General features: G+C 46.7%; 1 protein-coding gene across 2 annotated transcripts; it reads right to left on the reverse strand.

Annotated features, from left to right (window-relative positions):
• Window positions 1–2,529: 2,529 nt before the first annotated feature.
• On the reverse strand, window positions 2,530–14,533 carry CX3CR1 (C-X3-C motif chemokine receptor 1). Of its 2 annotated transcripts, XM_075745546.1 has the most exons (3): window positions 14,395–14,533; window positions 13,098–13,169; window positions 2,530–3,965 (listed from the first exon to the last, which is right to left on the reverse strand). In XM_075745546.1, the coding sequence occupies exon 3, from the start codon at window positions 3,949–3,951 to the stop codon at window positions 2,887–2,889; it is 1,065 nt and encodes a 354-aa protein (XP_075601661.1). In that variant the 5' UTR covers window positions 3,952–3,965; window positions 13,098–13,169; window positions 14,395–14,533; the 3' UTR covers window positions 2,530–2,886. The 2 variants fall into 2 exon arrangements, with proteins under 2 accessions (XP_075601661.1, XP_010296268.1); XM_010297966.2 differs by lacking the exon at window positions 13,098–13,169.
• Between the last annotated feature and the right edge of the window lie 145 nt (window positions 14,534–14,678).

The following is a 14,678-nucleotide window of genomic DNA, read 5'->3' on the forward strand; positions in this document are numbered from 1 at the left end:
ATCAATGTATAGAAAGAGGGTCCCACTGGCATGGACTCATTTTGTAAGACTAGTCCTTGATTTTTCCTTCTAAGGTGATCTCAGCTTCATAGGTGGCAACAACCCTTTTTCCATTCACCTAACTCCAGTCCACAGTGCCAACAAAAATCTCCTTTACTCTTGCAGCAGATGATGTCAGGAGCTTCCTGGGGAGGCCCCTGGGGAAGGTCCCTCACTTGTCTGATTGACATTTTCCACCCCCAATGCATTGTCATTGCAAGAGCAAAAAGGATATTTGGAGGCTGTGGGGTGCATGTGGTAAATGTGTCCTCTGGGACACATCGAATCTGGGTACACCTGTAGGTTTCTCTGGGGAAATCAGCTGTGGTGGGGGAGCCCACAAAGGTTGAGGAAGGTAGTGGTAAGCAGCATGGGCAAGTGGTTATTTTGTCCCCAAAGCTGTTGTCTGAGATGGCGTAGACACATTCAGTGTTTACAACATGTGGCAAGCAGAGCATGCGTGTGAAGCACATACTTAATGTGCTCTGCAAGCAATTCACAGCTTGATTCTGCCATATTCGGGCCAAACACAATGATCCCCAAACCCATACCTCCAGTTCCAGCTGTCCCAGCGTGTGCTGATGTCTGTTGATCAAGCTATCGCTCAGCAGGACGCTTGAGGATGTGCCGAGTGAAGGGATCCACCAAACTCTGGCCTTTGTCTCAGGCCACAGCCCACGGACATCAGGAGAGATGCCTGCTGGCTTGGATCAGCTTCAGGTCTCGTCCCAAATCCTTAAGGATGGTCCGTGCTCCGATTATTGCATGCTATGAACACTGACTGCATTGTTGGCACTAAATGTGCGTTCAGAAGTAACATTTTTGTTAACAGTAGGATTTTATGAGGTATGAAAGCACAGGTAAAACATTTGTTGCAATCAATAACCCCAAAATCACTTCCATGTGGATATACAGCATCAAAACTATACCCCTTTACTAGCAAAAATATTCTCCTTTGCTAGCAGTCAACTGTCATTCATTAAAGATCTCTCTTCCCTTAAAAAAGGAGTTTAGGTCTGTGTACATTTGTGCCACATGTGCCTACACGGACACGTACAACTATTGAACAGCTTCCCTACCCTTAAATTCTTCTCCATCTCCTGTTACAGGCACAGAACTCTGCTTTTGCTTCTTTCCCTCTTTCTCTCGATTCAATTCCATGTTCAGCCTTGACATACTGTACTGCTTTTTTTTTTAAAACCTTTACTGTTTTAGAATATTTAATGCTTAACAAGAGGCATGTCAGTAATTCAGTGCATAAGTGACTTCACATGGGTAATGGCCATCTCTCAGCAGTGGCTACTGTCAGATCCAGGCAGCGGCACCCGACCAGCCTCTGCCAGTGGTGACACCGAAGCAGACCCAAGCAGGGTTGGATACACAAACACAATGCATGCAGAGATGATCCAAAGGCTTTTATTACCTTGGCATCCCAGCAGGGGTTCCCCAGTAGTTTCCCGCGGACACGCGAACAGTGCGTGGTCAGCTACAGAGAAGGTGCATGACAGAGGAATCTAGCCAGGGATAACCTGAGTAACAATATGCTACAGTGCTGTGGTGGGTTGACCCTGGCTGGAGGCCGGGTGCCCACCAGAGCTGCTCTGTCACTGCCCCTTCTTAACTAGACAGGGGAGAAAAGGTATAACAAAACACTTGTGGGTTGAGATAAGGACAGGGAGAGATCACTCACTAATTATCGTCACAGGCAAAACAGACTGAACTCAGAGGGAATTCATGTAATTTATTACTAAGTAAAACAGAGTAAAGGAATGAGAAATAAAACCAAATCTTAAAACACCTCCCCCCACCCCTCCCATCTTCCCGGGCTCAACTTCCCTCCCGGCTTCAACTTCCGCCCCCCCTCAGCAGCACAGGGGGACGGGGAATGGGGGTTACGGTCAGTTCAGCACGCGGTGTTTCTGGCGCTTCTTCATCCTCAGGGGGAGGACTCCTCTCATCATTCCCCTGCTCCAGCGTGGGGTCCCTCTCACGGGAGACAGTCCTTCACGACCTTCTCCAACGTGAGTCCTTCCCACGGGCTACAGTCCTTCAGGAACTGCTCCAGCGTGGGTCTCTTCCATGGGGTGCAAACCTTCAGGAGTAGACGGCTCCAGTGTGGGTCCCCCACCGGGTCACAAGTCCTGTCAGCAAACCTGCTCCAGCGTGGGCTTCCCACGGGGTCACAGCCTCCTTCAGGTGTCTCTACCTGCTCCAGCGTGGGGGGGTCCTCCACGGGCTGCAGGTGGAATCGCTACACCCCCTCATCCTTCCTCCATGGGCTGCAGGGGGACAGCCTGCCTCACCATGGTCTTCACCACAGGCTGCAGGGGAATCTTGCTCGGCGCCTGGAGCACCTCCTGCCCCTCCTTCTGCACTGACCTTGGTGTCTGCCGATGTTCTTACATCTTCTCACTCCTCTCTCTGGCTGCAAAAGCGCTCTCTAACTGTTGTTTTTTTCTCTTTCTCAAATATGTTATCACAGAGGTGCTGATTGGCTTGGCCTTGGCCAGCGGCGGGTCCGTCTTGGAGCCGGCTGGCATTGGCTCTATCAGACACAGGGGAAGCTTCTAGCAGCTTCTCACAGAAGCCACCCCTGTAGCCCCCCCCGCCCCCCCGCTACCAAAAGCTTGCCACGCAAACTCAATACAAATGTGGAACAGAAATCTCTGCTGCCTTAACAAAGCGTGACGGGATTTATTATAAGGAGCCTGGGAAATAGCTCTAAGGAGTCTGGGAAAGAGCTGTACTGACTTCCACCGCCTATCTCCTCACCATTCTTCCGCACGTAACCATACAGCTAGACTTGCAGAAGACATATTTACATACATTTCTTCTTCAGAGAGCCTTTTAGACAAAGACAGAGCCATCCTGGTCACTGGTGTTCATGGTTAAGTTGCTGTTCACGGTGCTTTCTGCACAGCTAGCTGAATAGGTGACCTGGTAGCGACTGCAGGGGCCACAGAAACACAGGAATGGACAGTACTTTAAGCAGACACGATAAAGGTATTTCCTGAATTTTTCCCCAGCAAATGCATAGATAAGAGGATTGAGACAACAGTGACTGAATGCAATGGTTTCGGTCAGGTGCATTGCGTAGTCCAGTGATTTAATTTGGTCGCAATTTGTGAATAACTCATAGTGCTTTAAAGTCTCAAGAAAAATCAGTACATTGTAAGGGGACCAAAAGAGAAAAAACACAACCACCACAACCAAGGTCAGTTTTATGGCTCGTGTTTTTTTCTGATTTTTGCAGGACAGCAGGGTTTTGATGATCCCACAGTAGCAATAGCATATGATACATAATGGGATGAAAAAGCCAATGGTGTTCAGCTCCACATTGCAGAACACAGGCCAGATGTTCTCCAGCTTCTGGGGGAAGACAGAAATGCAGTCATTTTCTACCAGCTGGGAGAACACAAAATGTGGCACTGAAACTAAAGCCGCTATTGCCCATACTCCACAGGTTATAAGAAAGCCATGTTTCATTGTTCGGGATTTCAGAGAATATGTTGCCCGGACAATGGCCAAGTATCTGTCAATACTGATAACAGTGATAAAGAACATGCCCCCAAAGAAGCCGATGTAATACAGTGAGGAAACAGCTCTGCATGGAATAGTCCCAAAGGTCCATCCACGCACCACGTTGGAAGCCCAGAAGGGGAGGGAGATCACGAACAGAAGGTCCGAGATAGCCAAGTTCAGGAGATAGATGTCAGTGATGCTTTTTTTACTGCCTTCTCTCACAATGGCAAAAACCACCATTAGATTCCCTGTGAGGCCAAGAGCAAACACTGCAATGTAAAATATTGGCAGAAATACTTTCCCAAATTCTTGGATGTCAGTCTTATTGCAGGAAAAAGCATGTTCGTCATAAGTGTATTCAGCGGTCGTTTCTGTGAATGCTTCTGTCATGATGAATTTTCTGGCTAGAGGCAACATGAAAAGGGAAAAGAAATAACATTAGAGAGAGGAATCCAGTATCTGCTATGGTAAAATACTGAGAGACCTCACCAACATGCACGCTTTGGGATTTTGTCACTGTTTGGTTTAGTGAAATTTGTGTTACTGTGGAGGTTATGGTAGTTACTAACAAAAGCCCAGACTCTGCTGTTAATGTACTTCACTGAAAATTAGCTCTTTAGGATAAGAAAAAAATAAATTAAAATGTCAAGGGCTGTCAATAAGCCCCTGCTTATTGGAAGATCAGCAGAAGCAGCAGCAAACCGACATCCGACTATGTGAGCTCTGCAGGTGGTGCATTGCAACGTGAGAAATGCAAGCCCTCTTCCAGTCTTTTGGGCAGTGCTCACAGGAAATGATACCTCACATGTAGCTGTTGATCAGCATGTGGTGCCTGTCAACACCACCAAGAGCTCAGTCTCACCCCACATGTTAACCCCAGGGTGGAAGTGTGGTAAGATGCCTGGTTTCACCAGATCTGAGCAGATGCTTGCCAACGTGGGAGGAGCAGTTTGCACTGGGGCATCCCTTGGGAGCAAGCATACTTTTGATGAGGTTTTTTTTTAAAAAAAAAAAAAATCATCCTATAATTAAAAGAAGAGAAACTATATTGACACTTTTCCTCAAGCACCAAAGCGTCACGTGACTGCTCCTGCCTTGGGTGCAGGGTAGTCAGGTTGGAGTCAGGGCTTGTTAATTCAGAGGCTGCACCTAAAGAGGGTATGGGGTACAGGTGTGTGACCTCTGGACTCGGTGGTCTGCACATCCAGTAACTCGGGGCACCCATCAGTTCCTCTGTGCTCCCTTGGGATATGGTGTTCATGTCTCTGCAAAGATTTCTGTTTGCAGGAACCAAAAATCCTAGAGGGGTGCAGATGTTACTGCATTAGCTCTGCTCCCTGGTTGGAGTAAAGAGCTTGTAAGTATCCATTACTTGCTTTCACTGTAGGAAATGAAGGAAATTGAGTGTGATATGCTGTGCAGAAACCCAGGGACATGGCAACACGGCCAAACCAGCCTGCTAAACCTAAGAGTGAAGGGAAAGGTCAGTGATAACTAAACTGCAAATACACTTTGGTCACAGTGTCACAATCTTCTTACAGGAACCCCTGTTGACTGTAAAGAAGAGACCATTCAGTGACCATTAGCTGTCTCTAATATAGATGTTTACATCCTCTGTTAGTGGGAGATGTAGTCAATACAGCCAATGAAGAGCAGTGCATCTGATCCAATGCAGGTCGGGCCAACTCTGCTTTAAGGCAAGACAGACTGCTTGCCAGACTCTGCTGACCACATGGATGAAACTCCATGATGAGCATTGATGATGCTCCATGATGAGCATGGACACATTACTCAGTGATAGATGCCAACTACTCCTACTCCTGAGACTTAGAGTGAAGTGGTTGGATTCCCAGCCTACATGTCCATGTTTCAGTGATAACAATAGTTTTCATAGCCTCTGTTTAAAATAAGCCTTGCAAGACTAAGCATGAAAGAAAGATGTCCTAAGGTGTGAGACAGTCCTTGCCCAAGAAGTTTCGTATGGTGTAGTGGTAACTAAAACAAACATCCCGCATGGGTGGCTACTGTGACCATATTGACATTTTCTTCTAATGCCTCATTGCCAGAGTGCCGTTTGTGGTGTCGGCCATGAAGTTCTGGCCAGTTATTTTGTAGTCATTTCTCGAAGAGGGTTTTTTTTTTTTGTTCTAGTTGGAAACGCACGCTCTCCATTTTAAAATACCTTTTTATTCTGAAAGTTCAAAACCTAGTTGTCCCCAAAACATATAAATGAGAAGTGCCCACAGTCATTAGAAAACAATGTTTGTGGTTTTACACAACTAGGCTAGAAGAAGGGCTGTCTCAGCGTTGGTAGTTTCAGAGCATGGGCACATTGCGGAGAAGGCTGTTTGCAGCAGACAGGCACACCCACAGGCTGAGCAGCTCTTGCAAGTGTCTTTCCACTTGAACTGAGAGCTGAGCCCACCTGCAGAGTCTGTCCAGACCCTTGCTTGCGGCCTAGTTTAATTGTCCAGCTTCTGGAGATGTGTTACCTGACACCAGCAGAATTAAAGGGGACAAATAGGAGATGCCTAAGTGCTGAGGCAGAAGCTGATGGTAATTGCAAAGAGACTATATTTTTACTGGTGAGATAACTAATTAGAGTTGCCTAAGAGATGTGTGACAGGTTCCTCATCTTTTCATGTGTCTGTCTACTCATTACTTTATCTACCCTGTGGAGGGATACAGAAATGAGCAGGAGATACCATACATAATCCCAATAGCCCATCATTTTCTGCTTTTCCATCCTGACACTCCTCTTCTGAGAGTAAATGTATGCAGCAGGTACCTTTAAAATGAAAAGAGATGCTGGAGCACACCAAGTATTTTGTGCTGAGTATGAGTCAGAATGCCAGCACAACTGGCTCCCTGCCACTGAGTTTTTACGGCACCCACCTGCACAGCGCCTGAGCCTCCATCTTACCCTGTGGGCTGACATGCTCCATAGCTGGATCTTTACCGATGCACTGAGGTGCGGTAGTTGAGGGCTACCAAAATGGTTGGGGGCTGGAGCACCTGGTGTATGAGAAGAGGCTGAGAACTGGGTTTGATCAGCCTTAACAAGAGAGAGCTCAAGGGGGGGGTCTAGTGAGAAGGTGTAAAGGTGAAGCAGACAACTTTCCTCAGAGGACTAAGAGGCAATGGCCATGGGAAGTTGTCACACACTATATGGAAAAAATGTTCACGGTAAGGGTGGTTAAACACCATGACAGTGCTTCAGGGAGGTTGTGAGATCCCTGGAGATATTTGAAACTCGTCCGGCCATGCTCTGAGCGGGGGTTTGGACAAGAGACCTCCAGAAGTCCCGTCCTAATTTTATGACTCTGTGACAAAGCCGGACAGAGGCCACAATGTCCCTGCAAAGTGCCCCAGCTGCTTCTCTGCCGCGTGAGCTCCTGTTTCAGACATCTCTCTCCTGCTGTGACAGGTAGGAGTCCTCTCATGCACAGAAGTAAAAACTAATGGATACCTGGTCCTATCCCATTAGCATCTTTGCTAACTGTGCAGGCATCCAGAGAGGGCCGCTGGGTCATGCTTACCTAAACTGCTTGTGCTGTGTGAAATCCCTGATCTGGAGAGAGGGAGTGCACATGGGTTTACTCTCCTCTCTGAGAGCCTCTAGCTGTGCTGACTTTTCCCATGCTCATTCTCTTAATTCATGTCTAGAAAGACAGCTTGTTCCTCTGGAGAATTTTCATATGTGTCTGTCCAAGGCTCTGCGCTCTGTTGGGCGCAGGAAGGATTTCACACGCGTAAGGAAATGCAGCTCCCACCACGGGGCAGCCCTCAGGTCTGGCAGACTTCTGCACAGGCCGCTCCCACTGGCATTGCCCGGAGAGGAAGCTGGGTGTGGGAATGGCCACCTTCTTCACAGGAGAACATCTACACAGAGGTGCAGGATGAACTCCTGGCCTTACTGCAGTAAAGAGGAACGTTGCTTGGGCTGGGGTTTTTCCTGAAGTACCTTTTCAGTCAGGTGATCTCTGGTTCATTGATGGAGATCATTTATTTCTACAGTAGCAGATTATTTCCTTTAGTCCTGGATGAGTGGTTGCGAAGCCAAAGGGAAGGGCAAGATGCTGCACAGCACGTCCAGGGGCAAGCGAGAACTGTGCTTACCAAAATGACATTGGCATCCAAAACCGCTGGCACAGTCTGCGGCTTGTTCACTCTCTAGCTCCTGGATTTTGTATATTACCAGCCATATACTCATATCGTCCCACTGCCACTCATCCTGCACATGCAATGTCGCCAGTTCTTTTTGAATATTTAGCTCCTCTGATACCACTTAGCTCAGTTTAAGCTGATGATACTCAACAGGCAGTCTCCACACACCAAAGGGTCCCCAAAAAGAGCCCATGCCAGATAGGCATAATGTGATGAAATTTTCTCACACTCTAAAGCGAGGAAACTTAACTCTGCCCACCCCGCCAGGTATTCTCTATCAGCCTTGCAAAGCCCACCGCAGTGCATGCTGCTCACTGTCATCTTCAACCCAATTTCTCTTTTGTGCATGCGATAAATGTTCGCCTAAGGGACAAAGTTAACTGAAGAGCGTAGAAGACGGACTGTGGGGCTGCGAAGTCCCTCCACCAGACATTTTCCCTTGCTGAGTACAGGAAATAGTAGATTCAGTTCTGCTTCTCATGGAACTGCTCAACCACTTTGCTCTCTCTCCAGATATCCCCTGCAGTTTTACACCGTACTCCGCACAAACACTTCTGCTTTTAATCACGTTTATAGCTAAAAGACAACAGTCTGCAGGACCAAAAACCCTGTTTCTCAACCCAGCTATTCCCAACAACCATGTGCACTGTATGTAATACATAGGGAAGTGAAATTATGAGACACACACAAACTCCTCTAAGCAACAGAAGTTGCATTTCAACCTGCAAAGAGTATTGGCATCAGGCTGCGTGACACAAGAGCCAAATCCTATTCATGAATCTGATCTTTTCGGTTATGACCCCCGGCACTTCAGCCAAGTGCCATGTTACAAACTTTCCTGCCAAGAGGAGGGGACTGCGAACACTTTGCCCCTCCGTGATGCCTCTGCTGTCACCGAATAAAAAGAAGTAAAAAACCATAACCAAACCCAGACCTCTGCCAGAGGGTCACGCTTCAGATTTGCACAATATATTGATAAAAGTATTTAAGTCTCGGAAAGATTTTTCACACCTTTTAGTCAGCATTTCTGTGTGAGGCTGACTTAGGCGCCTTCCTCATACAAGCAAAGCACATTTTCAGTGCACGCTCAATGGGCTGGAGCTGCTCGCTGATGATTCAGTTGGCCCAGGGAAGCTGTAGGCTTTGTGGGGAGCCCTGTGAATCTCACCCTTCGATCTGAGCTGCCGCTACCCTACCCATTTGCGACTACACCCATCTGCTTCTCTCCGGATGGTGAAGCTCAGCGAGACTGCAGAAATGTCCTTAGGTACCTCAAAATGAATTGTCGTAGCTGCTGGTGGCACTTCTAACACACACCCAAAAAAAAAAAAAAAAAAAAAAATATTTAAGGGAATTAACCAGAACTGGGTGGAAGCTAACAGGAGAGATGTGAGTCTTAATAGCATGCTAGGTGAAACTCTTAACCAGCCTGGCGCCAAGCAGCTACCACACAATCAACAGATTGCCGCAGACACCTCTGACCACAGTTTGGATGATATCCAAAACAGAACTTAGACTTATGGTTAATATGCTAACTAAAGTTGGGGCCTGATTTCTAGTCTTACACCCAACTGGTTCCTGTAATTCACCTAGCTTATCTTTCAAAGCAGGGTGGCTCCATCCTTAGGGGACGGTCTCTGGAGTTGCTTGGGATCGTGTTAGATAGCCAAGGTCAAAAGCAGGCCCAGCCCAGCAGATGCAGTTACTTTAAATTTTAAATACGAGTCCTTTCTTCAGTCCTGAAGTGGGGAGACTTCACCCTACAGGTGCTGGAAGCAGACAACAAAATGCCAGTCTTCAAAAGTGGGAAGCAAGGTGAAACAGTGTCACCTGCCCTTAACCTAGCAAAACGAAATTTAAACAGTAAAGGAGGAGAGTGCAGCTAATGCCAGTCAGTGTGCCTTTATAGAAAAGAAGCTTTAGTTTGGACATCTTAAGAGATTAAAGGCTGATAAAGAGTACAAGCGTGTACTGCCTGCTTGTTTGATTGACACGCCTCACCAGCCCAAAGCAACACAAGCCCAACAAAGCCTTACAACGGGGTTTGAGCTGGTTAGCTGTCAGATCCCAAAAGCCAGCCATCTGTGGAGGAAGCCTTCCCGAACTAGGGATATTGCTTGTAAAAGATCTGTTGGAACTATGAGTTCAAAGCCAAAAACTCTTCATTTTTTTTTCATCATTGGTATGAAAACGATTGGGAATCAGAGCTGGAAGGGGAAGTGATAACAAGCTAGAGAATCAGATAGTGATTCAGACAGATCTGAGTAATCAGAGGCTTCTCAGATGATTCACGTTGGCTTTAATGTAGTCAAAGTGACACACTTGGGAGTTAAACGACACAGACCATGCCTTGAGAGTGGGGGCACATCCACTAGGAAACCTGACTGCCGATACGGGCAGGCTCGGAAAGCTCCCAGCCAGACATCGCAGTAAGAAAAGCTGATGCAACCCTTGGGTGTTTAAAGAGAAGCTAAATGGGAAGGAACAAAAGAAGGAAGACTTTACCTTTGCAGAGCTTGATACTGGGGCTGTAGGCATACTTTGATAACACTTGACTTCACTTTTGCTTGTGTTAATAACCTTGCTAATTAATGGGATTAGCCATACCATAAACTGATGCATGGAAATTCAAACCAGAAACGTGCAAGCTAGAAATCAGACACACATTTTTAACGGTGAAGACTGGGACAGACTTCAAGTAGGAAAAGGAGATTTTTGCATGTCTGAGGGTCTCCACATCAAGAGAAGATACCAGTCTGGGAAACAGGTTTAGGCCAGACGCAGCGGAGGAGCTCAGCAGGGGGGTACGGGGTAAAGCCCTACAGCCCCTGACAGGCGGGGAGGCAGCAAATGGGCTAGTGGGGCACACTTATCTCAACAACCGTGACTCTGTTTTGGTAATAAATGACTGAAAAAGCCAAACCGTCCTCTCCCCAGGTACTTCACCAGCACTAGCTAGCCCAAATCCCAGGATGGGACCCCCTGGAAGGAAGTGGGGTCCTGGGAAGAGCACGGTGCAGGTGCTGGGGTCGGGGTGGAGGGGAGGCTGTATGACAGCCGTGGAAAGAAAGCAGCACAGTTTGGGGGGGATGGGGATGTTGTTATCCAATAGCCAGCCTGCACTGCCTCTGTGAAACCCTACATGTTTTCTTTACTTCTAACCAGTTCTTTCATCATTCCTCCATTGCTTCTGAGTGGATGTGGTGTAATCCCAGATAAATCCTTGCTCCCTGCTCCCACAGTCCTTCCCTGATGACTTTAAGGTGAGGAAATTCTTTCTTTGGTGTTCTTTCTTCTCTGATTTATTCTCAGATCAGCTGGACCATTTCTGTGGCCAGGCACAGCTATGCATAATAATTGCTTATTGATTTGGGTGATGTAATTTATGGAGGCTCCCCCCAAGACTTTGAGGATAATTTTTTTGAAAACAAGTAGTGATCTGGGTTGCTTCCTTACTGGATTTTTCAAATCAAGGTGGAGTTCAAGGTGCAGAAGCACGATGATGAGGCTTTCTGAAAATTAGGGCATTTAAGGTGTCCTAAATAAAGAACCCAGAAATGGAAGCCAATCAAATCACTGCTGATTAAGAGAAATATAAGCCTGAATATTGCAGAGGCCTGTGGTCCCTTTACAAAAGCATTTAGGTCAAAGAGATGAAAAAAAAATGCCTCTTCCCTGAACCAGTTCTACAGTTTCTACACCACCATCACAAACTAAATTAGAAGCAGACACCACTAGCTGGAGATGAGCAGCATGTAAATCTACAAACTTAAACCAGTAGTTCTGAGTAAAAAAATATGTTTGCAAAGATCAGGCTTGGATCATGGAGGGCAGGAGGGGATAGTATAGAGTCCAAAATCCTCAGGATCTCTCTCACCTTCACCTAAGGCTTTATAGCATTGGAAAGTGCTTTCTCAAAGATGCTCTGTGCTAACTGGGAGATAACTGGCAGCAAGAAACCAGGGCACAAGTTTCAGCTTAAGCCATTGCATCAAAATTAGATGTACTCTGATTTTTAAAAAAAGTGCAAAAACATGGACTTACTACTGTCTCTGCCAGCGGCGAAGGTTTCATTGCCTGTGCTTCAGAGCAAATACAGAGGTATTATTTTGAACAAGATCTTGCTCTTACCCCATCAGTGCATGGTCCGGCTGGCCGGGCCAGTGGCCTCACTTGGGCTGGTTTTGCTACCATCACAGCGAAGTGGGCGCAGGGGACTGAAGCCCAATGCCCTGGGCGAATCCTGCCCCCAGCGACACCCCTCCGCTTGCTGGTTTTGTCACCCTGCCAGAAAGACTTGCTGCAAGCCACCTGGCAGGGAGAGCAGCACCGCAGCAGTGCATGGCTTGCTGGGGCCATGGCAAACCCTGACAAAACCCTGGCAGCTCACCCCTGCGGTTGCTGGTGTATTTATAGCAAAAGCCGTAAGCTGGGGCTTTTAATGGTTTCAGATCCTTCCCTCGACTCTGGGGAGGACAAAGCCCCTCTGAAGATGAGAGGGTGGCCGTGCAGAAGATTGGTTCCTGCATGCCAGGGGTCCCACCTGCTCCTTAATGGAGCAGAGGGGAGGCTCAGATTTCAGGGCATGATCTGTAAAGGCTCTTGAGCAAGTGAAGATGCATGTAGTCACATCAAGGCATTTTCCTGGGATGCCATCACTGATTCAAATAATTCTTCTGAATGGGAGCTGAGCACTGGAGGGACTTCTGAAAATCCCACAAGGCATCAGTCTGAACCTCTGGTGGTCCAAGTCCCTTTAGAAATCTGGCCCTAAGTAGGTCAGAGCCTTAAATATCCATTTCAGAAATGACTTATGCATTTAAGAAATATAACCTGACATTATGATTCAGACTCCTGTGTCCCCCCCTCCGATCTTAAAATTGAGGTTCAAAAATCACTCAAATGGTTCTGGATGTTTCATCCACGCCTCTCATGATTTTGTGGTCTTGATCCTATGGCAGAGCCCCTGCAACCTGAGATGGTTTCCAGGCAGCATCCTGGCCTCAGGGACTGGCCAGGGGATGGGAAATTACATAAACGGTGTGAGAGTCATGTTGAAGAGCAGTATTGATTTTTGTCCTTGCAGAGGCTGGGGAGCACTTTAACTCATCTGCTGGGGGCAGTGGCAGACCGGGGGAGGAACCCGGTACCCCCCCAAGAGCTGCCCGTGGAGCACTGGTGTTTGGGGCTGTCATCTGACTAGATGGTGATTTTCAGGATAATGATTTTCCTGGAAAATTTGTTTCACAGGTATTTCCTCCAGCCTGTTAGTTCTCCTATTTGCCCTTTCTGCTTGCACAGTTGCTCGTGACACTCTTACAGTTTTTTTTACACATATAGTTGAGCATTTTGCCCGCATTTTCTCTTACCTGCCCTTCCTCAGTATTTCTTTCTCCCAGACTTTCCCTTCATAAGCGGCATTCACATTTCTTTTGTATTTTCTGTTGAAGGGATAGTGAAAACAGACAATTGTTTGTAGCCATGTGCACTGTTTGTACTTGTTTATGGTTACCGTTTGCTCCGTCCTCTTGACACCTTTATCGCAGCACCTATTTACTTCCTGCCCTCTCTTTTTGTTATTAATAAGCTCACATTGCCTTGGCATCCTTGAGAAATCTGAGGTGGCTCTCTAGAAATGGGAGATCTGTTAAATTATCTTCTCGATCCTCCTTTTAGAGGGCAGAGCATATTACCCCTTGACTGTGTCCAGATGAGATTTAAGTACTGGAGTTGCCAGCCGCTTCCTGGTAAGATCACTTTTTGTATGTGATTTACTCTCAATTTACTATGTGTTCTCCTTTGTCAAACTTTAGGCTTTTCCTCTCCCTTTTAGACTTTTTCTGCACTGCCCAAACCCTCGTAATTCATTGCAGTTGCTGTCTTTTATCCTGTCGCCCAGTTCACTGCCTCTGGCCACGCTGCCTCACCCAGGGTCTGCCCCAACGGACCAGATTTTGGGAGCCGCTGATTCTGGATCTGTGTTTATATCACACAACTACTTAACAGGTTGCCACCACCGTATTACCCAAATGTCTCACCCAGACATCTTTGTGCAACATCCTTCCTATAGAAAGCTGAGTCACAGAGAAATTAAGTAATGTGGTCATACAGAAAGTTTGGTTTTCAAGTTATTTGAATTTCTGCCATTCCCTTGCTGGTCTGTCAGCATCAGACACTTTCTGTCAACTCTACCAGATTTTCTGTATTGGGCTTTCAGTGTCACTGATGTTTGGGACGTTGGTTCACTAACCAAAACAAAGAGCAAGCAATGCTGGTGAGTTGTGAAATCTCTGCAGACATCTAACAAAAAAACATCTAATGAAGTATATTCTTGCTCTGTTCTTCTGGGCTAATGCTGCACACTAATCATCTATCAGCATTTTCCTTTAACCTTGAGGATTTCTATCCAGGGTGAATATTTCTCTTACCACAAGATGCCACAAAGTCACCAAGTAAAATTTCTCTGCCCTGGTCCACTTCAATTAATAAAAGTGTTCCCCTTTCTACTTTCACAATTTATAAACATTACCCACATAATCTTTACCCAAATTAAATATCATTTAGATTCCAAGCACTAAGCAGTGAAGAGGTTCCTTAAGTTCATGAGACACCATTTCATGTCATCCTGCTCTATTAAATCATAGGTAAAATATAATCGTCTCTTACCTTAATTCATAGCTGCATTGAAAACAAATGTTTTCTTCAAGCTGTGCCTGTTTTGGTTCAAAGGCATATTTCCTCTTCTTTAGTGCTTATGTCTGCCCTATGAAACATGAACCTTGGGAGGGCAGCTTCCTGGGCTGAGCTTCAGGGCTGAGGTAAGTATTAACGTGCTGTGCTCCGGTCCTGCCGGCGCCTTGTCAAATTGTGAAGCAGGATGCGGCCACTCAGAGAGGCAGAAGTGCTTACGGAGGACAGGACTTGCACAGGAGACAAAAATGCCTGAGGAG

This window comes from Balearica regulorum, chromosome 2 (assembly GCF_011004875.1).
Source record: "Balearica regulorum gibbericeps isolate bBalReg1 chromosome 2, bBalReg1.pri, whole genome shotgun sequence".
Taxonomy (NCBI): Eukaryota; Metazoa; Chordata; class Aves; order Gruiformes; family Gruidae; genus Balearica; species Balearica regulorum.